Source organism: Plecotus auritus (assembly GCF_963455305.1).
Source record: "Plecotus auritus genome assembly, chromosome: 6".
Lineage (NCBI taxonomy): Eukaryota > Metazoa > Chordata > Mammalia > Chiroptera > Vespertilionidae > Plecotus > Plecotus auritus.
The window spans coordinates 156,700,243-156,724,205 of NC_137773.1; the positions used below are offsets into that span (position 1 = coordinate 156,700,243).

At 47.1% G+C, this 23,963-nt stretch overlaps 1 protein-coding gene across 1 annotated transcript in view; it reads left to right on the forward strand.

Annotated features, from left to right (window-relative positions):
• The first annotated feature begins 723 nt into the window (after positions 1-723).
• KAT2B (lysine acetyltransferase 2B) overlaps positions 724-23,963 on the forward strand; it is a 97,122-nt gene continuing 73,882 nt past the window's right edge. Inside the window, exon 1 of the mRNA XM_080672269.1 lies at positions 724-1,102. Within this exon, the coding sequence (XP_080528395.1) occupies positions 794-1,102 (309 nt within the window). The 5' untranslated portion in view covers positions 724-793. The remainder of the gene's footprint in view (positions 1,103-23,963) is intronic.

A 23,963-nucleotide genomic window follows, 5' to 3' on the forward strand; every position in this document is an offset into this window, starting at 1 on the left:
TTTTGGTGAATTAGCAACAAAGAAAAGGATTAGCATGGACGGGTACTTTTCAAAAAAATTTTTTTTCCTCTGGCTCCCGCTAGGGTGGAGGAAGTTCTCTGTTCTGAGAGGGTGGAACAAAGTGGAAGAACAAATGACTGGGAGTCTCCCCCGCCTCCCGCCGCTACCTCCCCCCGCCCCCCCCCGCTCGGGACTGCGGGGGTCGACCATGGGGGGCGCGGAGACAGAGGCGGGCAGCAGGTGCCTGGGCTCCAGCCCCCGATCCCCCGCCCCCCATCCCTCCACCCCACCCGAGCTTGGCCTCGCCCCCTGGCGGGGGAGCGCTAGGTGTAGAGGTGCGGGGGGTGGGGGCGCAAACCCCGCGGGCTGCGGGAAAGAGGCCGAGGGGGTGCTCCCGGCCCCGGCATCACCGAGAGGTTCGCCGCGCCCGCACGCACCCTGGTCCCGAGACCCGAGGAATATGTCCGCAGCCGGGGCGCAAAGCGGCGCCCCGGGGAGGAGAACCCGGGGAGGGCGTGTGCAGTGGCGGCGGCGGCAGCGGCCGCGGAGCCGCTAGTCCCCTCCCTCCTGGGGGAGCAGCTGCCGCCGCCGCCACCACCAGCGCGGGCCGCGGCCGGAGCGAGCGGGGCGAGCGGCGCGCGAGGGAGGCGGGGGCGGGGAGGGGGGTGGGCGAAGGGGCGGGAGGGCGTGGGGGGAGGGTCTCGCTCTCCTTGAGACCAGAGCCCGAGAGGGAGACCCTGGCGGCGGCGGCGGCGCCTGACACTCGGCACCTCCTGCGGTGCTGCGGGGCGGCATGTCCGAGGCTGGCGGGGCCGGGCCGGGCGGCGGCGGAGCAGGAGCCGGGGCAGGGGCTGGGGCCGGGGCCGGGGCGCTGCCCCCGCAGCCCCCCGCGCCGCCGCCGTTGCCGCCGCAGGGCTCCCCGTGCGCCGCCGCCGCTGGGGGCTCGGGTGCCTGCGGACCGGCGACGGCTGTGGCGGCGGCGGGCACGGCCGAAGGACCTGGAGGCGGCGGCTCGGCCCGAATCGCCTTGAAGAAGGCGCAACTGCGCTCCGCTCCGCGGGCCAAGAAACTGGAGAAACTCGGAGTGTACTCCGCCTGCAAGGTACGCGCTCGCCGCTCCCCGACCGCCCGAGGGGCTCGGGCCCAGCCCGCGGGACCCCCGCCCCCTCCATTCCCCGCGCGCCCCGCCTCCCGCCTCCCGCCTGGGGCCGCTGCACCGCGGAAGTGCTGTTGTCCTCCGCGCCCAATTAGCTTCTTCTCGGACACGAGTGCTGTTGAGTTGCAAGAAGAGGCGGGGTGGGGGGGGTGTCACCAAGACCGAGAGCCTTTCATTCCTTCCCCTTGGAAGGAGTTGCCTCTGTGCCCGCGCTCCTGGGCTGCCCTGGGGCTTTGTTGCTCTGTAGGAGCTCGCCGGGGGCGCCTTCCTAAGAGTGGAACGGTGCTCACTGTGTGGCGAGCGCTCCAGGGCCCAGGGAACGTCTTTGGGGAGGGAGGATCTGAGCGCCCCTTCTTCGTTCATCCTCTCCCCGTGTCCCATTGGGAGGAGCTGGGGGAGGGAGTGAGGATGGAATAGGTTCCCGGACTCCTGCGCTTTTTGGGAGATAGAAGGGGCGGAACGCGCCCAGAGGAAGGGTGGGTATAGCCCGAGGCGAGGGTCCTGGAGCCCGAGGCGCTCTCAGTTGAGGGCGGAGGCGCTGCGACGCGCGGTGACAGCCCGGTCATTATTGTATTATTAGTTGTTTAGTTAAAACGCTGTCCCAGCTGCTCGGGGTGTAAACACGATTTGGCAAGGTGACAGCCCAGCGCGGCGGGCGCTACTGCTCAGTTTGAGGACACACGTTTCTTTCCATCCCCTCACCATCCCAGCTCTCAGCACCCTGTAGTCCCTCAGCTGCAGATCCAGATGTGGGCGTCCTGCTCCCGCGGTGGGAGGATTGCCCGAGGCCGCGGGGCAGCCTGGCCCAGCGCTGTCAGCAGCGGCTTTGTTTTGACAGGGTGACAGCTGAGGGGGGCGGGGACTTGGCCTTGTCAGCTCCTGCGGCCTGTGGCTGAGTCGGGGAAGAGACACCCTCACACACCTCCCACGTATTCTCTCGCTCGCTGCACACAGGGTCAAGTTCCCAGATTCCAGATTCCCATAGCCGAGCCGCAGTGGCCACTTCTGAATTTTGGTGTAAAGATAATTAACCCTGCTAGAACCTCTCTCCCCGGTCATGCTGTTTTTAGTATTTTACAGGAGCTCTCAACCACAGTGGAATGTCTGTTTACCTTTTCCCCACACCTTTCATATTCTCAGGTATATGTTGACCACTTACTGTGTGCCCTGCACTGGGTCAATAAATATTTGTTGAATGAATGTAAGCCCAGTGCTTCTCAAACTTTCATGTGCTTAGGAGTCACCTGGGGAGCTGGTTAGAAGGTTGATTCTAAAACAATAGGTCTGGGAGGGTGGGGGGCAGAGATTTCTGACCAACTCTCTGGTGATGTGATGCTAGTTCGTTGACCACACTCCAAGTAGCAAGACCCTAGTTCAAGCCTGGGTAATATATTAGTCATCCTTTTTGAATTCATCCAAAGAAACTGAAACTGTGAAACAATAATGCCTCATGGTTGGCATTTCTGAAGAAGGAAGGGAAAAAAAATATAAAGTGGGGGGTGTGCTTCTAAGAAAGGGGAAGGGCCAGGAGTTGGTTATGAAGGGTATTAGTCTGATCAAGAGCAAGGTCAAGAACAAGGTCAGTTACTTGGTGGACTTGCTTTTAGCAACCGGAGTGGGCTCATGTAGGAACTTGGTCAGCTCATTGTTTCTGTCCTGGCTTTTTATTGGGTTCCTGTCATGAGCACCTTCTCTCCCTGTTGCCTGCTGTTGCCTTGATATCTGAAAACTTCCCTGACGTTTTGGTGCTATCTGAAGCTATGTATGAGCATATGTGCCCTTTAGATTTCCAAGAGTGAGATTTGGCACCTTTTCTAAGATTTGTGATTTGAGTGTTTCATGTTCACGTTCATAATCACATTTATAGGAAGGGAAAAGCCTCTCTTGATAAAGGCCTCTCTTCCTGCTCCTGGGAGACTCTGAAAGCATCCATTTGTATGTGCTCATTCATTCAATAAACATTTACAGGGCTCTCACCTGGGCGGCCAGGCATTGTGCTAGAGGCCTGGCTGTGATACCCAGATCCTGTCCTTCTGTGTATGTGCCCATGTGTGCATGTGTTGGGGGCCTGGGGAAGTGGGCAGGGAACTCATTACAATGACATCACAAAACAAAACTGCTTTCTTAGAGTGATGTTGGAAGTCAGAGCAGGGCAGTTCATGAGCTGGAGCAGCGTTGGGGTACGAATGGCTTCCTGGAGGAAGTGTCATTGGGGTGACATGAGGCTTCTTGTAGTGGAGAAACTGAAAGCAGTTGTAGCTTGGAACCGTGCCTGCAGGAGCTGGTGCTCCATTGCCTGGGGCCTCCAGGTTGCTGGGGTGTGTATGTGGCCAAAAGGGCATTGGGGAATCCAGGAATCTTAACACCTCGGGAGTGACATTATCTCAGATTTGCTTTTATTTATTTATTTATTTGTTTGTTTGTTTGTTTATTTATTTATTTATTTAAACTGCTTAACTGGGTGTGAGAGGATGCAAAGAGAGCAGAATCAGTGGTTCTTTCTCAGCTTGTCTCTACATTTCCTATAAAGCTCCAAAGGACAGATTTTACCCTACCTTTTGGTATTGACTAGCCCCTTGGAAGGTCAGAGAGGGTACAGAGGTTGGGGAATGGGGAGGGACCTGGAAAGAGATGAGGTACTTTACTGAGGGCTATTGAAAGAAAAACAGGTCCCAGACCTCATAAAAGATCTGGCCTTTAAACTCCACAAGTGAAACAGAAAAAGAAGTGAGCTAGCTCACAGCCAGGGTGGTGCGCCACACCCCGGGAAGAGGGGGGGAAAAAAAAAAGAAAAAGAAACTTGTTTTTCAGGATCCAGGGTAGAGTATTTTGAACTGTCTTCTGGCAAAGGTTGCTTTTCAGAGCCACTTGGCTGGCCTGTGACACAGCCAGAGTGATCATTAATAATGTAGATCTGTCCATGTGTTGCCTCTGCTTAGGACCCTTTAATTTCTCTTTATTGGAGTCTACAGTGCCCTGCAGGGCCTGGCTATTGCTATCTCTGGCCCCTTCTTAGGGTCATTCGAGCATGGTTCCCTTCTTGCTCAGGGCCTTTGCACATACTGTTTGCCAGGGCCGAAGGTCTTCCACATCGCTTAAATGAACTCCCAACTTTTCCGGCAAATCTCAGATTCCTTGCATCTCCTTTATCGCCTTGTCCAGCCTTCTGGTTACACATTTTCTGAACCCTTCTGAACTTGCTTTTCCTTCCTGGTGCTTTTATCATGAATTTTAATTGGATTAAATGATTTGATCTGTGTGAATAGATTTTAAGTGAAGTCATTATTGACTGAATGAATGAACTAGAGAAGGAAAAACTGGAGAAATTATTAACTGTTAGGGTAGCAGTAGTGAAATTTTAGCTTGACTGCTTTTTGACAATTGGGTAGACTCCCGGTAGAGGGACTTTTTCACGCAGGGCAGTTCTAGGAAGCTCACAGATGTCCATGGGATGGGGTTTATAGTGTTATAAAAGAAACCCTAAGTGAAAGTATGAGCCCAAATACAGATCTCCTTGAATTAAAGTGCAGTTTATCTATAAAAGTGTATTGACTGATTCTTACTGAAATAGGCCATTTGTACTTGAGGAGAGGCAGTAGGGTGTAGTGGCTGGACTACACAGAGTTCAAAGTAATTGGAGTTCCAGTTTCAGGCTATCCAGCTGTGTGACCTTGGACAGGACTTCACCTCAGCCTCCATTTCTTTGTCTGTAAAGTAGGAATAATAATGCCCCCTCATGGCTCAAGAGTGAGGATTTAAAATGGGCTAATATGTACGAGGCAACCAGCCAACAGGGTGTCTGGCCCATGATACATTTTTAACTCGGAAGTCAACAAAAATTTCAACTCTGCCACTTGTGTGATCTTGGGCACAACTCACTTAGTTTTTCTCTGCGCCTTGAATAGTTCATCTATGAAATGGGAACGTCACTCTTGAAATGAAAAGAGAGAAGGTTCCCCAAGTTCCTGGGACCTGAAGTTGCTGGGTTAATGGTGGCTAAATTGAATTGTCTGGTGCTTTACTCATTGTCTCGGAATCAGTGGCCACAAAGCATTTATGGAAAACCCAGTGACTTCGTTTCTTGGCTGAGTGCCATACCTAGAGAGTCACACGGGCACAGGGCTATACAATTAGCCTTAATTTAAAAAATAATGGTTTATAGTCTAGATATAACACTGTATAATTTGCAGAGTGGGGGCAGCAGTGCCATGAGGAGAGAAGAAGTGTCCTATGTTGTCCTGGGGCGGGTGGATGGGCACCTGAGTAAGCCTTGTAGCTGGGCAGGGCGGGGGAGGAACCCCCCAACACTTTGTATTTATTTGTCAGCCACTCCTTCAGAGAGCAAACTTCTTTTTCAGCTTGTCAACATCTAGAGCAGTGACTCTCCCCCAGGAGCTGTTCTGTCCCCCCAGGGATATTGGGAGACATTTTTGGCCATTGTAGTTGGGGGGAGGGGAGTGCTTCTGCAACTAGTGATTCTAAACATCCCATGATGCACAGGGCAGCCCTCCACAACAAAGAATTGTCTGGCCCCAGATGACAGCAGCACCAGAGTTGAGAAAGCTGCTTTAGAGGAACACTGTGTTGTCCCATAGTACCATAAATGCATTGGCAGCATAGGAAAATCAATGCTTCTAATGTTAACTTGAATCACACTCAAAATCTGAAACCTCTCACTTTGTGAATTATGGGCATACTTTTCAACAGCTTTATTGCGGTATATGTTATAGGCCATAAAACTCACACCCTCAAGTGTGCAGTCAGTTGCTTTTGAGTAAATGCATACAGTTGTGCATCCCTCACTGCAGTCCAGTAATAACTCTTCCATCTCCTGTTATGGGTTGGAGGTATTTTATATCCATTGATTGTGGGTTTGCAAATATAAACAATTAAAAATACTTCTTTGGCCCTCGCTGGTCTGGCTCAGTGGATAGAGCGTTGGCCTGCAGACTGAAGGGTCCCGGGTTCTATTCCGGTCAAGGGCACATGTCCAGGTTGCGGGCTCGATCCCTGGTGTGGGGCGTGCAAGAGGCAGCCGATCCATGATTCTTTTTCATCATTGATGTTTCTTTCCCCCTCTCTCTCTCCCTTCCTCTCTGAAATCAATAAAAATATATTTTAAAAAAATACCTCTTTGGATCAAAGAACTTGTATGCATATATGCATAACCCATGGACACAGACAATAGGGTGGTGAAGGCCTGGGGCTGGCAGTGGGGGGTGGGCTAGAAGGGGTCAATGGAGGGAAGAGGAGGTCTAGTAATACTTTTAATGATGAAGACTTAATAAAAAATAAATAAATCTCTGGAGATTCTTTAGATAAGTAGTATTGCTACAGCAAAGCACAAAACATGGAGGGGGTAAAGAAAATGTTTTTTCAAAAGTCAGTCTTCAGCCACATACGTCTATAGCACACAGTTATTTCATGTGCGGTGACTTCTCTAAAAGGCGGTATCGTGGAGCCAACACACAGAGGAAAAATGTTTCCTTTGGCAGGCACAGTACAAAAAGTCTGAGAGAAAGAGGACCAAATTTAATTCTGTTTGCTCATAAACTTTCAGGGAAGATGGAAATTCAAGCCTGCAAAGCCTTCAGATGGCAATTTGCAGTTTTATGTAACCGAGAAAGTAGTTTATAGGGCAAAACAGCCCAAAATCTGCCGAGGACTGTTTTGTTTTAGGAAGCATATGCTTCCAAATAACATTTTGTGATGCAGCGCTCGCTGGTGGGGTTTTTTGTGGTGGTGTTCGTTTCTTGTTATTTTTTTATTTTTATTTTTTTTTACTACTAAGAAATCTAGTTACCTGTCTGCCAGGGCAGGATTTTCTTCTGTGTCTATCAGGTAAATCCACAGTGTTAGACCCATCCTAGGGAGTCTTGAGGGTAAAATGTAGTTTCATGGGAGGTACCTTGAAACAATCAGAACATCTGCTTCTCAGATGAAAGATCTGGATCCTCAATACAGTGCCAATGAAACACGCATTTCCAAGGCTCAGTGGCTTCTGATTTAGTTCATTTGTCCCTAAGTGAGAGAAAGGTTGCTATTTAGGAACAGTTGGCAGTGGTCTCTTACACTTAATGGTTTCCTACTCCTGATGGGTTTCAAACCCGGAGGCACCTGTGGCACAGAATAGCAGGCCCGCTGACGACCTGGCTGCTTGGTGAAGACCTGGAGCACCTGCCCTTCTCTCTCTCTCTGCACGCTGAGCGCCCTTGGGCACCCACTTAGCTGCCTGGTGTTTCAGCTTCCTCTTTGGTGAGGTGGGAGTCAAGGTGCCACCTCCTCGACTTCTTGTGAGGATGAAGTCGTTTAGCAGATGTGAAAGTGCTCTTGGAACAGAGGCATTTCACAGACCGTCTCTTTCATTTCATTTTTAAAAACTTTCCATCCGTCTCAGCTGTTTGCGTTTTTGCCAAAGTGTAGGCCTCGTGTCACTTGATTCTTCTCCCTGGGATTAAGAGCAAGGTAAGGAAGGTCATCTTACTAGCAGGGAACGGAGACCTACGGAGGCTTAGCAACTTTCTCAAGCTGCGGTGGTTGCTCCCTGAAGAGCTGGCCCACGGGGCGGCGGGGGGAGGGGGCGGGAGGGTGAGGAGGGAGGGGAAGGGTGGTGGGGGTCTCTCTCCAGTGCACCATTCTGCATTCTCTTCCCAAACTTCCTCATGGGGTTTGGATCAAAGAACTTGTATGCATATATGCATAACCCACGGAGGGGCTGCTGTTCCTCCAAATGGTTTACAGAGAGGATTTCATGTGTTTTCCGCATTCTCCTTGCTCTCACTTGATGTTTATTGTCCCCCTATTGAGAGGGACGTTCAAAGGCTTTTCTGGTTCGTGGAAGCCATAAAGCAAAATAAGCTTCTTTATTACTGGCCCAGGGCAGACGGACAGACTCATGCCCTTGATTGTTTTAAAGCTGGCCATCAAGAATGGCCCAGTAGAATTTCCTGCAGGAAGGAAGGAAGGAAGATGAAAGAGATCCCCACTCAGGTTGTAGAAGGTGCCAGAAATGCCAGAGAGGTAAGGAAACGCCTGTCAGGATGTTTTTGAAGTCCCCAGACAACTCTTCATAAGATTGCACTTTTTAACTTTTAATCTTACCATCAGACAGTAAAGTGCTGAAATGATAAGTACTGTACGTACGTAGCCTGGTGAGTTTTTACATGTGCGTGCATCCATGCCACTGCCACCCGGAAAAAGCTATAGAGCATTCCTAGCACCTCAGAGGGTTTCCTTGGTGCCCCCTCCCCACCCCTGGGAACCCCTCTTCTGATGTCATTACCTAAGAGTAGTCTTGCCTTTCTTAAACATCCTATACATGGAATCACACGGTATGAACTCTTTTGTATCTGGCTTCTGTCAGTCCACGTGATCATGTCTGTGAGCTGCATCTGTGTTGTGGCATCCAGCAGTTGTGTGTAAAGACACATTTTAAAGACAGAAAAACAAGTTCAAAATGGTCAGCCATTCTCAGGATGGAAGCCTTCCCCTGCCCCAGGATGGAAAGCATTGGATATGGACAACTTGATGAAATGAATTTTAATGAGGCTTTTGAAAGAAAAGATGGGAATCTGAAATTCAGGTGCACTGGGAAGAACCCACGAGGCCAGGACAAGAAATCAGGGGGAGAGGCAGAAGGTGGGGAAGGTGGGCGCAGGGGGCCTGTGATGTCACAGCCGGTGGCATGCTCAGACTGCAGAGTTCTTGTCCCCTGATGTCTGTATCCGTGAGTCCTTGCTGGTAAATATCCATGTGAGGGTCTGCTGTCACCATCCTGATTCTGGAAGGTGACTGTAGTTATCCACGGTGTCCTGCAGGGCTGCCAGAACTACACATGTTGGGACCTGGGGCAGGGTTTCTGGAAGACTGGGCAGAACCTAGTATATAAAACTCCAGGGCACATGAATACCTCTGTGATAGTGACAGTTTATCCGAGAAAACTTGTATAAAAATATGAGATAAACTTACTAGTTAGTGGAATCATATGGACCACCCACTTACCAATGTTTCCATAATCGATAGATTTAACACGGTTGAATTTTCATCTTTTTTACTTGTGTGTGCATGTACACAGGGGCATTCTACCTATTGCCATTTATTTGTTCATTTGGTATTTATTTCCTCGGGCTGCTTCAGAAGATTTCTGCTCAGGTAGCTCCTGTCCAAACTCCTTATGACAGTTCATCACCTAGTGATAATTGAAATGGAATTGAATCCTTTGTAACATTGAATTGCTTTCATCTCTGGCATGTAATTGTGCATGCTGGTACCCCCTGTGCCGCCCACTCTTCTTCTCCAGATATTCGCGTGGCTTGTTGTCAAATCTCATTTCAGTCTGTTCTCAAGGGCCAGTGTCTCAGAGAAGCCTTCTTGACTAGCCCATCCTCTGCCCTGGATCTAAAATAGCATCTCATCTCTATAACCTTAACTTTGTTTTGTTTTCCTTTACTGCGCTTATCAATTCTTGGAAATCACACGTGTATTTTATTTTATTTAATCAATTTCCGCTAATTTCTGCATCATTCCCATTTTAGGATATGTGCTGCTAAAGCAAGCACTCACATGTGCATTTTAAATCATTTCTTGTCTGTGTCTTTTATGGCAATAGAAGCTCCTTGAGGCAGGGACTTTGGTTCATTCCGTATCCCAGGTCCACGGACCGAGCCTTATCCAATACCTCCGTGATAGTGACAGTTTATCCGAGAAAACTTGTATAAAAATATGAGATAAACTTACTAGGCGCTCAGTACTTATTAAATGAATGTGTCGTTTCACACTCACAGTGAATTTCATATTCACCCGTGAGATTGGAGGGAGGAAAATCTTGTCTTAAAGGGGCTTTTCAGAGAGGTTGGGTAACCTGCCCGAGGCCACGTGGCCAGGAGCGGAGTAGCTGAGTGGGGTTCCCGTGGACCCTGTGGACCGGATGACCGGCATGCTTGTCTGAAGGCTTGGGCTTCGGCTATAAGATGGAACTAGGGGACGTCACACCCACGTTGAACCCTTCTCTGAGCAAAGGAGGCGACCTTCTCTGACCGCCGTTTCCTTTTCCTCAAATGAGAATTAAATTCTCACGAGGAGATCATGAGTATTGTGAGACCAGCGAGTTAAAACCTGTGAAGTTAAAACTTAGGCTATATTCTAAAAGTCCACATTACGGTAGTGAACTAGAAAAAAATATCAATGGCCTATAAAGTCATGTTTTCTAACTGTACTTCTTGTTGCTTTGCTTCCTGCTTTAACTAAAGGCTTTAGCAGGCTTTCTTTAATTGGTTCTTCTGTTTGCATGCAGAGGCCCCGACACAGGCCTTACGATTTTGTTAATCAGGAGACGAATGCATTTACTTTGGGGAAAAAAGTGTGAATAAATCTCTAATGATCGACTTGGACTAATACACCACCTAACCTTAGGAGAAAGCTTTGAGTAATCCCTTAAGTGACCTCAGGGGAAGACGTGAGGATGCTTCCATTAATCCCACACCATCCTGATCAGTCCCCATTCATTGCGAGCTCAGCCTTCTGCGAGGCTTCTGCGGTATGCAGGAGATTCCAGAAGCACAGCAAGGAGACCTGAGTAATATCATAGTGCCTGATGCTGGCAGCTCTCATTTGCATCAGCCCTAACAAGCTGGTGTTGAAACTGAATGGCCGGATGCCAAGGAAGCTAAGGTCAGCGTACTTTGAAATAGCAAAGTGAGTCATGTAACCCAGGATTTGCACATACCCACAGGGCTACCTGACTCACCCCCACCTCCAAGGGATCACGTTCATGAGTATTGGTTAGGTGCCTGTGCCCAGCTCTGTCCTAGGTGTGTGGTGAGTGACAAAAGGAAGGGAAAGTCACCAGGAGCCCCTCATCTTGCTGGGGAGACAGAAACAGAAGGAAAGAAAAATATGAAGTGAATAATCAAGAATGAAGTCACTGGAGAGAGAAGCCATCGTGAGCTTGGGGCAGGTGGAAGTGCAGGGGAGAGGCCCAGTCCAGGGTGAGTGAGCAGTACAAAACGAAGAAGCAAAACGGAAGTAAGATCTCAGCATGGTTGCGATGTGGGCCTGGATGACAGATGGCCTGGGTGTGAATCCTGGTGTGAGACCCCCGGGAGACCCCCGGGGGAGATTACTTACCCTTTGCAAGCCTCAGATTTCAAAGCTGTAAAATGGAGATTGTGACAGTTGTCAACTTTTTCCATTCATTCAACAAACTGTTATGTAATGTGCCAGGCGATGATGTAGATGTGGGGGGTACAGTGACAGATGGGTCCTCACTCTTGCAGAGCTTGCTTTCTGGGAGCAGAAGCAGGCAGTAAATAAGAAAATAACAGAAAGTGCTAAGTGCCACCCACAGGATGAAAACAGAGAAGTAAATGAGAGCGCCTGGGGAGTGCCTTAGATGAGGGCCAGAAAGGTCCCTCTGCGGAGAGGACGGGGTCTGGGGCCTGAATGAAGCTCACAGGGAGGGTGCCAGGTGGGGAATGCAAAGACTCGGCCAGAAAGGGCATGGTATGTTCAAGAGCTGCCAGGCAGCCATTGTGGCTAGATGGGTCAGGGAGGGGGGTGGGAGGGCAAGTGTAGGAGAAGAATTGGCAGAGGTCAATGGGGGCCAGGTTGCCAAAGTGTAATTTTCACACTGTGAAGTAATCTGATCTTTACTTCTGATCCATTTTGACAAATGCATAGCAAGACAAAAAAAATATTTTCAGTGCCCTAGAAAGTTCCTTCCTGCTCCTTGCCATTCAAATCCCTCTCTCCCAGAGGCAACCACTGAGCTAATTTGTGTCACCCTACGTTAGTTTTGATATTCTATAATTTCATATAAATGATATCACATGGTACATTATTTTCTTCTTCACTCAGCATAGTGTTTTTGAGATTCATCCATGCTGTTGCATGTACTTAATTTTTTATTATTTATTTATTTAAAAAAAATATATTTTATTGATTTTTTACAGAGAGGAAGGGAGAGGGAGAGAGAGTTAGAAACATTGATGAGAGAGAAACATCGATCAGCTGCCTCCTGCACACCCCCTACTGGGGATGTGCCTGCAACCAAGGTACATGCCCTTGACCGGAATTGAACCCGGGACCCTTCAGTCCGCAGGCCGAAGCTCTATCCACTGAGCCAAACCAGTTAGGGCTACTTAATTTTTTTAAATTTTTGTTGCTGAGGAGTATTTCAGTTAGTTTATCCATTCACCTGTTAGGGACATCCGGGCTGTTTCCAGTGTGTTCAGATTAAATCTGCATTTTTAAAGCATCCCCGTTGGCTGCTTTGGGAAGAATAAAGCATATAAGAGAAGGAGCAGACGCAGGGCCAGTTGGAGTTATTGCAGTCTGGGTATACATGGATAGTGGTGCTTGGCTGAGGGTGGCAGGCATGGAGGGGTGAGAAGCACACAACTTGGAGCTATATTGTAAGTGTAGCGGCAACGGGATTTGATTTGCAGTTAGATGGTGATGTGTGAATACAAGACAGACATGAACTAATGTCTAGGTTGCTGGTCTGAGCAACAGAAAGAGGATGATAATTCCACTTACCAAGATAAGCAAGACCATGGGGGAAGCAAGTTTGGGGTGGGTGGGGGTCACGAGTTCTTTTTGGGATGTGTTAAATTAGGTAGGTCTCTTAGTAGTCAACTGTTGTTTTGACGATAAAATGAGATTATTTAGCAGTTTGGTCTAGTATCTAGAACATTCTAAATGCTCAAGACATGGTAGCTATTACTAGAGTTAAAAGCAGTGCTAAAAAAAAAGTGCCAAATCATAATTATTGAGCTTACAAAAGAGACTAGCCAAGTTAAAGAAAAATGGGGAAAAATGAGCAAATAGGAATAGTGAGAAATAGGATCCACTAGGTAAGGAAGAAATAAATCAGTTGATAGAAGGTTTTGAATTTCAGGTAGAAAATTTTGAACCGAATCCACTTGAGAAAAATGTGTCTTTGCACTTTAAGAAGGAGGAGACACAAGATATTTAGAGTGCCACTGAGGAGTTCTAGGTTTTGGCTCCTTGCTCCTTTGCCAGCTGGGTGAACTCAGGCAAGCCACACCCCTTCTCCAAGCATTGAATTACTTGTCCTATGGGCTTGCGGGGAGGAGAAAATAAGATGATGCAGGCTAAAATTTCCTTGGAAAGTATCAAACAGAAATGCGCAACATTCTTAAATGTTTTTTTCTGAGTTGAGTGATGTGTTAAGACAGTGGGTGCTAGAAGGAGGGCTGGGCATGGCAATGCCTTGCAAGTGGGGAGGAAACTGTGCCTTTTAAGGGGCTATTAGGGCCTAACCTGGGTCCCTGTGAGAATGGAGAAGGCATATATCTGGGAGACACTCTGAAAGAAGAATCAGGATGAGGGTACTGAATGCAGATGAATTGAGCCTCAGGAGCTGGGAGAACAGTGATGCCAATAAAGAGAACAAGATAGTTGCAAAGGAGGTGCTGGAGTTGAGGGCAAGCCTTAATGTAAAACTTACTGGGCAGACATGCCAGAGGCAGGCAGTTGGGAATGTGGACTGGAGGTTCTGTTTTTCAGGTTGGACTGGTTATGTGTAGTTGCAAGTCATCAGCCCAGATAATGACTGATGCCATGAGATGGTGAGCTGCCCAAGGAAGCAGCATATATGGTGTTTATTTTGCTCATCCCGGTGGACGTGGTGCCAAAACAACAGGCTGAGGAGTGAAGAATCATGTCGGCCAGCTGGTAGTCTGGGCTGCTCAGTGCCAGCCAAATAGTTTGACAAATCTTTCCAGTGTGTCAGCCTGAGCTGACTGCTTTGGCAAGTTCACCGATAAAGTCTTGAGATTAGATGTGTGTGTGTGTGTGTTTAAAGAGATTCCAGGAATTCTTTTTTTATTGTTGTTGATAATTCTCACCCAAGGACATTTTTTTCCATTGACTTTTAGACAGAGTGGAAGGAAGGGAGGGAGAAAGAGAGAAACTTGATGTGAGCGACACATCGATTGGTTGCCTTCCACGCGTGCCCCAACCAGGGCTGGGGATTGAACCTGCCACCCAGATACATGCCCTTGACTGGGAATCGAACCTGCAATCCTTGGATGCGAGGGCCGATTCTCTAACCAGTGAGAAACACTGCCAGGGCCCAGGAATTATCTTGGATTTAGAGTTCTGGGTCACTAGTGCCTTGGCCCTGCTGTCACTCAGACCCTTTCAGGGGTGGTGCATGTTTGGGTTTGATCCTAGAGAGGTGACTCAGATATAATGAAGGGTATGCCCCCCCCCCCCAGGACATTTGGTAGCACTGGAGTCATTCTAGCACCTTCTGAGATAATGCCTGAGGGTCCTTGGGTCATTGATTCAGTCTGACCTGATTATCCTATATAACAAAAGGCTAATATGCAATTCTACAGAATGGTGGAACGACCGATCGCTATGATGCGCACTGACCACCAGGGGGCAGATGCTCAACACAGGAACAGCCTTTTGGTGGTCAGTGCACTCCTACAGGGGGAGCACCGCTCAGCTAGAAGCCGGGCTCATGGCTGGTGAGTGCAGCGGTAGTGGCGGGAGCCCCTCTTGTCACCACAGCAGCGCTAAGGATGTCCCACTGCTGGCGTAGGCCTGCTCCCCTGAGGGCTCCCAGACTGCAAGAGGGTACAGGCCAGGCTGAGGGATCCCCCCTCCCCCCTCCCCCTTCCCCTCCCCCTCCCCCTCCCCCTCCCCCTCCCCCTCCCCCTCCCCCTCCCCCTCCCCCCTCCCCCCTCCCCCTCCCCCCCTCTCTCCGCATGCACAAATTTTGTGCACTGGGCCTCTGGTTTAGCATAAAGAGGACAGCTCCTTATTCACCTCCAGCCTAGGCACTAGGCGTTTTTTTCCAGGCAAGGCTGTCCACATGGTGTTCTGTTGCTTTGCTATTGGACTAATCTTAGCACGGGGAAGCTCTCACACGGGGTGTTTTACCTCGTTTGTTTTGCCCCAGGTCATTTCTTCAACTCTATTCTCTTTCTGTATCCTTGACCACTCTGTTCAATTATTTTTGTTTCTTGTGGCTTTCCAGACCCAAATGGCACCCGTAATTAAGGTGTTCAGAGATAAATCTGCTACTGAATTAGAAAAGGGTGATCTTTTCTTCCCTTGGAGTCTGTTTTCACTTTCAATACCATGCATATCTGATCTCTTGAGGTCAGACCTCCTCCCCCACTCCCACTTCCTTCTTTTCACCTGTGCCAAAAATCCCCGGATTTCTAAAATCCCAGTTTCAAATCATGGTTTGGTGGTGTCTGCTGGCCTTCCGTGTATAACTGGGTGACCTGGAAGGATTGTCACCCAGTGGAGACAGAAATGGGGTTTATGTCCTGGAAAGGATGACTTAGCCCTTTCAGTTGAAGGATATGGAAGGATAATGTGGGGAGAGGGGAGCGGTATGGATACTCACATCCACCAGACGTTTTCTTCCCCTTCACATTTTTTAAAAAAATATATTTTATTGATTTTTTACAGAGAGGAAGGGAGAGGGATAGAGAGTTAGAAACATCGATGAGAGAGAAACATCGATCAGCTGCCTCCGGCACACCTCCTACTGGGGATGTGCCCGCAACCCAGGCACATGCCCTTGACCGGAATCGAACCTGGGACCTTTTAGTCCGCAGGCCGACGCTCTCCACTGAGCCAAACCGGTTAGGGCCCCCTTCACATCTTTGCTCCTCACAGTGTTTCCTCATGTGGGAACTCGTTAGAAATGCAGAACCTCAGGCCCCACCCTGAACCTGCTGAACCTGAGTCTGCATTTCCACAAGATTTCCTAGGGCATTCCTGAGTGGGTTCAAGTTCGAGAAGCAGGGTTGCACATCACAAGAGCCTTACTCACACTGCTTCCAAAGCAGTTCACTTGCAAAGAGAAGATTTATTGCGATCACAACTGCATAGGACAGACTGCAGGTGGTGGTGTGCTTTTAACATAGGATTAAAAGATTTTTATCTAAGTAATATATGCACTCCACTAAGAGGAAAATTCAGGCAGCTCACTCACGGTGGTAGCAAATGAAAATGTAAACCCTCTTTCCCCAATCCTCCCCATCCCAGTCTCACTCCTCACCCCTTTTAGTCATTTCCAGAAATTATTAGTCTCCCCTCCTTCACCCTGAGCTGTAGCTTATATTTTATACTGCAATTCAAGGAGGGGAACTGGATTCACTGTAATTCACTGTATAGAAATCCACGTTAGATTTCAACTGAGCTCAAGCGGATTTGCGAACATGTCAGAAAGTTGGATGTCAGTAAGTCAAAGGTGTTGAGGGAGGGAGCCCAAAAGGAACGCCAGCCACACGGCCTTATTCTTAGCAAGCTTTAATTGTTTCAAACTCTCCACTAATTGTGAAAACAGGGCAACCTACTTTATGACTCACTTATTTCTCGTATTTGCTATTTCTCTCCGGCCCAGGCAAATTTTGACAGCGGAGGTATGGCCACGTAGACACTGGGACTTACGATACTTTTTTTAGATCAGAAAAGGACAGACAGGACCACCAAGAGCTGGTCTTTTTTTCTTTTCTTTTTCAAATGTGATTAAGTAAGCTCTTCAATTTATGAGGAGAAATTAACCCTCCATTTTGGGATGCACTTTGGGACCACTTTGCAGAAGATCCATATTTGAAGTGCTGGTTCAGTTGCTTGCAATTCTTGCCTTTTTATTATTTTTTAATTGATTTTTACAGAGGGGAAGGGAAAGGGATAGAGAGGCCAAAACCGGTTTGGCTCAGTGGATAGAGCGTCAGCCTGTGGACTGAAGGGTCCCAGGTTCGATTCCGGTCAAGAGCATGTAACTTGGTTGCGGGCACATCCCCAGTAGGTGTGCAAGAGGCAGCTGATCGATGTTTCTCTCTCATCGATGTTTCTGACTATCTATCCCTCTTCCTTCCTCTCTGTAAAAAATCAATAAAATATATACTTAAAAAAAAAAAGATTAATTATGCAATGAGCTCTACTTTTTTTAAAAAAAAAAGAAAGAAAGGGATAGAGAGTTAGAAACATCAATGAGAGAGAAATATCGATCAACTGTCTCCTGCATGCCCCCTGTTGGGGATCAAGCCCCCAACCAAGGTACGTTCCCTTGACCAGAATCGAACCCGGGACCCTTCAGTCCGCAGGCTGACACTCTATCCACTGAGCCAAAACAGTTAGGGCAATTCTTGCCTTTTTATTTTTATTTATTTATTTTTTTTAAAAAATATACTTTTATTGATTTCAGAAAGGAAGAGAGAGAGAGAGTTAGAAACATCAATGGTGAGAGACAATCATTGATCGGCTGCCTCCTGCACATCCCTCTCTGGGGATAGAATCCGCAACCCGGGCATGTGCCCTGACCGGGAACTGAACCATGACCTCCTGGTTCATAGGTCGATGCTCAACCACTGAGCCATGCCTGGCCGGGCAGTTCTTGCCTTTTTAAAAGACAGTTTCATCAAGGTATAATTGCTATGCCATAAAATTCTCCGATTTTAAGTGTACAGTTCAGTGGTTTTTAGGAAATTGACTGAGTTGTATAATTATCATAATCCAGCTTTAGAAAGTTTCTATCACCCCCAAAATATCTTTGCGTTCATTCGTGGTCAACCCCATTTGTGGCCCAGCCCCAGTCTGCTAATCTACTTTCTATCTCTATAAATTGACCTCTTCTGGACATTCATATGAATGGAGTTATACAATATGTGGTCTTTTGTGACTGGCTTCTTACACTTAGCATAATGCTCTTTGAGATTCATCCACGTTGTAGCATGTATTAGCATTTCATTGTTTTTATTGCCAAGTGATATTCCAGTATGTGGATGTGCCACATTTTGCTTATGCATTTGCCCATTGATGGACAATCAGGTTCTTTCCACTCTCTGCTCCAGGTTGGACACGATGTGTATTTTACAACTAAAATAAAATGTTTTTAAATGTTAAACATAACTTTACCACATGACCCGGCAAACCCACTCCTACTTTCTAACCCAAGAGAAATGAAAACATGCATCCACACAATGATTACACACGGATGTGCACAGCAACATCATTCATCAGTGTGAAGTTGTATCTCACCGTTGTTTTGGTCCTTGGCTTTTAAGCATTCTGTCATTATGCAGCCTGGATCAGAGAGATAGTAAAATAGAGTGAGGGCCATGCACAACCCCAGGCCCAATTATCTGCCTGCACTCAGTTCTCCTGCAGGGTGCACTGAATAAGCTCAGGCAAGTCTCTTAGATCCTCAGAATCTTAGGTCTTCTGAATAATGGGGATAATTAATACCTTCCTCACAAATACTCAAGCACATTTCTCCTTTTAGGTGCTTACTAAGTGTTGAACTCACAGTTCTACTCCATAAATTTCCTGTCAGTGTATTCTTGCTGTGGGACATCCCTGTCACCGACTTAAGTATTCCAGTAAATAATGACTTCCCAGTATGTTAAGCATGACAGAATCTTACTAGACAGCTTGGCTGTCTTTCTTTTGTTCTGGATGTTACCCAAATATCTTCACACCCATCTTACTCATTCATACCGAGTGAACTGCAGGCGCCCTGCTTCCCTGTCTGTCATCTGGGTCACGATCACTTGTTTATCTAGTTTAGCTGCCTTCTCACCATCCATCCTGGCTTCTGCCTCCTATGACGAAGTCTGTTGCATTCTCTTGACCCCTAACCCTGGATCCTGTGGTGGCATAAACATTTGAATCCTAGCCCCACCGAAAGCAGTGCGGTGGCCTTTTCTTGTGTGGTTCTGCCCCGTCTACAGGGACTTGCTCTGGGGGTAGGTGAAGTCATCTGGGCAGCCTTCCCCTCCTTGAGCCTGGGTTGCTAGCTGCTGCAGTAATTGGCTTGGCAGCATACTCCCTAAAAGGCTGTCCTTCAGCTGGTACTTTGTTAAAGCGGCAAGGCCATTCCCCTTGGGAGTTCCTTGAGGCGGCAGCTGTCTTGCCTCATTAAGGAGAGACATGGGAAAGGTGTTTTGAAGGGAGACCTCTTATCTCAAAGAACAGTGGCTGGGCCTGAACATATGGACGGGCGATATGAAGGCCAAGGCCAAGGGCATGGTGGCAGCAATTTGGAACGTCTGGTGGGAAATGCTTTGCTGGCAGTTAAAGGGTAGTGTTTGAATGCTTTCTAAAGGACTAAGTGTGTCCTCTTTAGTAAATTGGGCAATAAGTCCCACATGCATTAAAAATGTTATGCACTTGGGTTTCAAAGTGTTGCATGACATATGTACACTTGTAGGAAGTACTTTTCATACCCTACCCAAACACATTCTAAAACAAGTGAGCAAAGCCCCAGGGACTTTCAACTATCTCAATGGGGAATATCTTGAACCACTTAGAACCACTTAGGAACTGTTGGGACTGTTTTGTATTAAGTTGTTGGGGTCTGTAGTGAAGACTTGGGTTTGGGGCGTGGATTCCTTTTAAACTCTAGTAGAGTGGTGTCCAATAGGAATATAATATAAGCCACATGTAACTTAACATTTTAAAATAGCCAGATATATTAGTTTCCAGGGGTCACCATAATAAATGATCACAAACAGGGTGGGTGAAGCAACAGAAAGTTCCTTAATTCACAGATTTGGAGGCCAGCGGTCTGAAGTCAAGGTGTCAGCAGGGCCTGCTCCCCCTGAAGGCTCTGGGGAGAATCCTTCCTTGCGTTTCCGTGGTATCTGGTGGCTCCTGGCCATCCTTGCTGTTCCTCATAGATGTAGCACTCCAGTCTCCGCCTCTGCTTCACATGGCTGCCTTCCGTGAGTGTCTGTGACTTGAGGTGTCCAAATCTCTCTCTCCTTTCTCTTAGAAAAACATCAGTTATTGGTTTTAGGGCCCAGTCTAAATCCAGGATAATGTCATCTCAAGAACCCTAAGTAGCCCTCGTCAGTTTGGCTCAGCGGATAGAGCGCTGGTCTGCAGACTGAAGGGTCCCGGGTTTGATTCTGGTCAAGGGCACATGCCCAGGTTGTGACTCGACCCCCAGTAGGGGGCGTGCAGGAGGCATCCGATCAGTCATTCTCTCTCATCGTTGATGTTTCTATCTCTTGCTACCTTTCCCTTCCTCTCTGAAATCAATAAAAATATATTAAAAAAAAAAAGAACCCTAAGTAATCATATCTGTTTCCAAATCAGGTCCCATCCTAAGGTTCCAGATGGGCGTGAACTTTGGGGGACACTGTTGAACCCACTACACATTAAAAAAATGAGAAAAATCAACAGTTAAATTTAGTTAATTTCATCTTTTATTTAACCCAATATCAAAATAGCATTATAACATGTAATCACTGTAAAAGAATTTTTAATGAGATATTTTAGCATTTTTTTGGGGGGGGGGGTACTAAGTCTTTGAAATCCAGTATTTTACACTTAACAAGCGCATCTGAACTTGGGCCTACCGCCTTTCAAAGACTTGGTATCCACGTGTGGCTGGCTGCCATGTATTGGCCTGGTTGGAGTGCTGTGTGTCTGACAAGGCTTTTGTACTCCTCAGTATTTGCCCTGTGTTTGCTCCCTCACTCTTTTCCTCTCTCTCTCCCTTCATCCTCCTCTTTGTTTTTAGGGAATTTTCTATTCATTTGGAAAAAGTCTCCATTGTTCTGAACAAAAGAAATAAAAATCTACTTTTGTAAAAGCTACTGGGATCCCAAGACTCAGTGGAGGAAGCCAAGTTAGCCAGTTTTGAAAGAAAGTAATTCAGTTACGTTTTAAAAAAATATGTATTTTATTGATTTTTTACAGAAAGGAAGGGAGAGGGAGAGAGAGTTAGAAACATCGATGAGAGAGGAACATCGATCAGCTGCCTCCTGCACACCTCCTACTGGGGATGTGCCCGCAACCAAGGTACATGCCCTTGACCAGAATCGAACCCAGGACCCTTGAGTCCGCAGGCCGACGCTCTGTCCACTGAGCCAAACTGGCTAGGGCATTCAGTTACATTTTTAAGCCTAAGTGTTTATTGTTGGTAGAATTCATCAAACACATCAATAAGTGTGGTTGATGTTTGGGATGTAACATTTTTATATTGAGTAGGGGAAATGCAAGGCTTTATTATTACAAGTCTCCCTGCCAGGAGATTTGTGACCCACCCATTTATCTGCCCCCACGAACGCCGCCATTATTCTCTGCCAAGTTAAGACAAGAAATGGCATAAATTTCTTTCTGGGCTGATTGCTGTAAGTCTGTTGCAATAATGAAATGAAAATTTATAAATCTTTAAAAATCTGTGTTGTCTCTCCAAGAATTGTAAGCTTGTTATTTTTTGGCATGGATCTCAGTGAGGGGATAGAGGCTTTATAAGCAACTCAACAGGGAGAAATGTTTTAGATCCTTGAATTCTTAAATGTGGTTTGTGATAAGGATGAGGTTTCTACCATCCCTCGCACCAACTGATTTATGCTGAGCTGTTGTTACTGTCATCGGAACTTTTTTCTTCAGGTGAATCAGTGTTAAAGAAAATTAGCAAGCAGTCTGTGAATATGAATATCATAGAGAAGAATACATAGTACAATGTGAATGTCCCTTCCCCTACCCCACTCTTGCCCCCTACATAAGTATGTATCTATCTGGTTCCTCTATATATTCACATACATATATATTTAAATTGTTTACTCATGTATTTTTTTAAAATATATTTTATTTCAGAGAGGAATGGAGAGGGAGAGAGAGATAGAAACATCAGTGATGAAAGGGAATCATTGATAGGCTGCCTCCTGCACGCCCCCTACCGGGGATCGAGGCCACAACCCGGGCATGTGCCCTTGGCCGGAATCGAACCTGGGATCTTTGTCTTCAGGCCAACACTCTATCCACTGAGCCGAACCAGCTAGGGCAACTCATATATTTTTAAAAAGCATAATTACTTATATGCTATATATTGTTCCATAGCTTGCTTTTTTTGCCATTCACAAGGACTTAAGACATTTTCCATGTCAGTACAAATAGCCTTATTCTCCATAAAGGTGGCATAATAATCTGTGGTACCAATCTATGTAATTTTTTTTAAGAATATATTTTTACTGATTTCAGAGAGGAAGGGACAGGGAGAGGGAGAGAGAGATAGAAACATCAATGATGAGAAAGAATCACGGATCGGCTGCCTCTTGCATACCCCCTACTTGGGATGGAGCCCGTAACCTGGGCATGTGCCCTGATCTGGAATTGAACCATGACCTCCTGGTTCATAGGTCAAAGCTCAACCACTGAGCCACACTAGCTGGGCTAGGTTGAATGTTTTTTTAAAAATATATTTTATTGATTTTTTTACAGAGAGGAAGAGAGAGGGATAGAGAGTTAGAAACATCAATGAGAGAGAAACATCGATCAGCTGCCTCCTGCACACCTCCTACTGGGGATGTGCCCGCAACCAAGGTACATGCCCTTGACCGGAATTGAACCTGGGACCTTTCAGTCCGCAGGCTGACGCTCTATCCACTGAGCCAAACCGGTTTTGGCAGGACTAGGTTTAATTTTTAAGATAAATATCATAAATAAAAAAAGGGAAGGGTAATTTTATTTATAATATATTTGTTTAAAGCGATAATTTAGGAATTTTAAACTACATATGTTGTGTCCTCTTCACAAAAACCCTAGAAAATGCTAACACAAGGGAGTTATCCCGCCCCCACCCCCCCCCACACACACACCTTTCCCCTTGGTCACACTGCTTCTGGTGAGCCTCACTGGTCTCTTATCTCATAACGCAACATGCATAGTAGTTCCTAGGCTTAGACTGCTGTTCTCCAAACTCAAAGTCTCTGGCTATTACAGTTTTTTCCTTTGAGGTTTGACCTGCTGTACTTAATTGATTTGTTGGGACTGTTTTGTCATCATTTTTCTTTCTCTAACCAAAGGCCTTTTTGGAAAGGGCACTCAGATCAAACCAGTTTGCTCAGAAACGCTGGAGACTTTGGGAGGCCCTTGAAGTAGTTATTCCACTCTTACGAAAGGAGTGGTCCACAATAGGGCTGGTCCCCTCTGTTTCTACAAAGACTGTGGGGCTGCTTTCTTGGGTGTAAGTTCACACGAGAGTCTTCCTCAAGAACACGGCCTCTGAGATCCTTCCAATTGCAGAAGAGGTGGAGGGCTCCTTGCAGAGAATCTCAAGGCCCAGTTCAGCTTAGTAACCAAGCAATGCGGGTAGCAGCCAGGTCCTGCCTGATGCCTGGCCAAACAAAAGAGAGGCTGAATTGGGCTTCAGAGGCTGTGCTGCTGTGGTTGCTGATGTAAGGTCCTCCTTTGGGTCCTGCCTCTCCTTGTTCACTGTGATGAACTGTGAAAAGCAATCAGGTTAGGCTGGCTAGATGCCCGGGGCCCACTGGGAAGGATTTTCCTTCTTCCACCTTGACCCTTCTTGCCTTGCCAGTTATTTATTCTTTTTACGCGTCACACATCTACACACGTCAGAAACTATCCCTGTTTTGGGAGAACTTTCTGTATGAGGTCAAAGCAGCAGCCGTTCTGTAATTCTCTGCAAGTCAGACTTCTGCTAACTTCGGCAAGCTCAGCAAGCTGGTGCGCGGCAGGGGGTGGGGTGGGGAACCAACGCGGGGAGAAAAGACCTCTGAGGGTTCAATGATCTAACTCAAGAATCTATGCAATTTGTTTTACGGGCCAGTGCTGTCCAGTAGAAGTATAATGTGAACCACATGTGTAACTTTAAATGTTCCGGTAGCCACATTACAAAAGCGAAAACAAACGGGTCAGATGAATCTTAATATCTTTGCGTAACGCCATGTATCTAAAATACCAATGTTTCAACATATAATTAATGTGAGGATTATTAATGAGGTGTTTTATTTCATTTTTGCACTAGCCTTCGGAGTCTGGTGTGTATTTCACATCTACA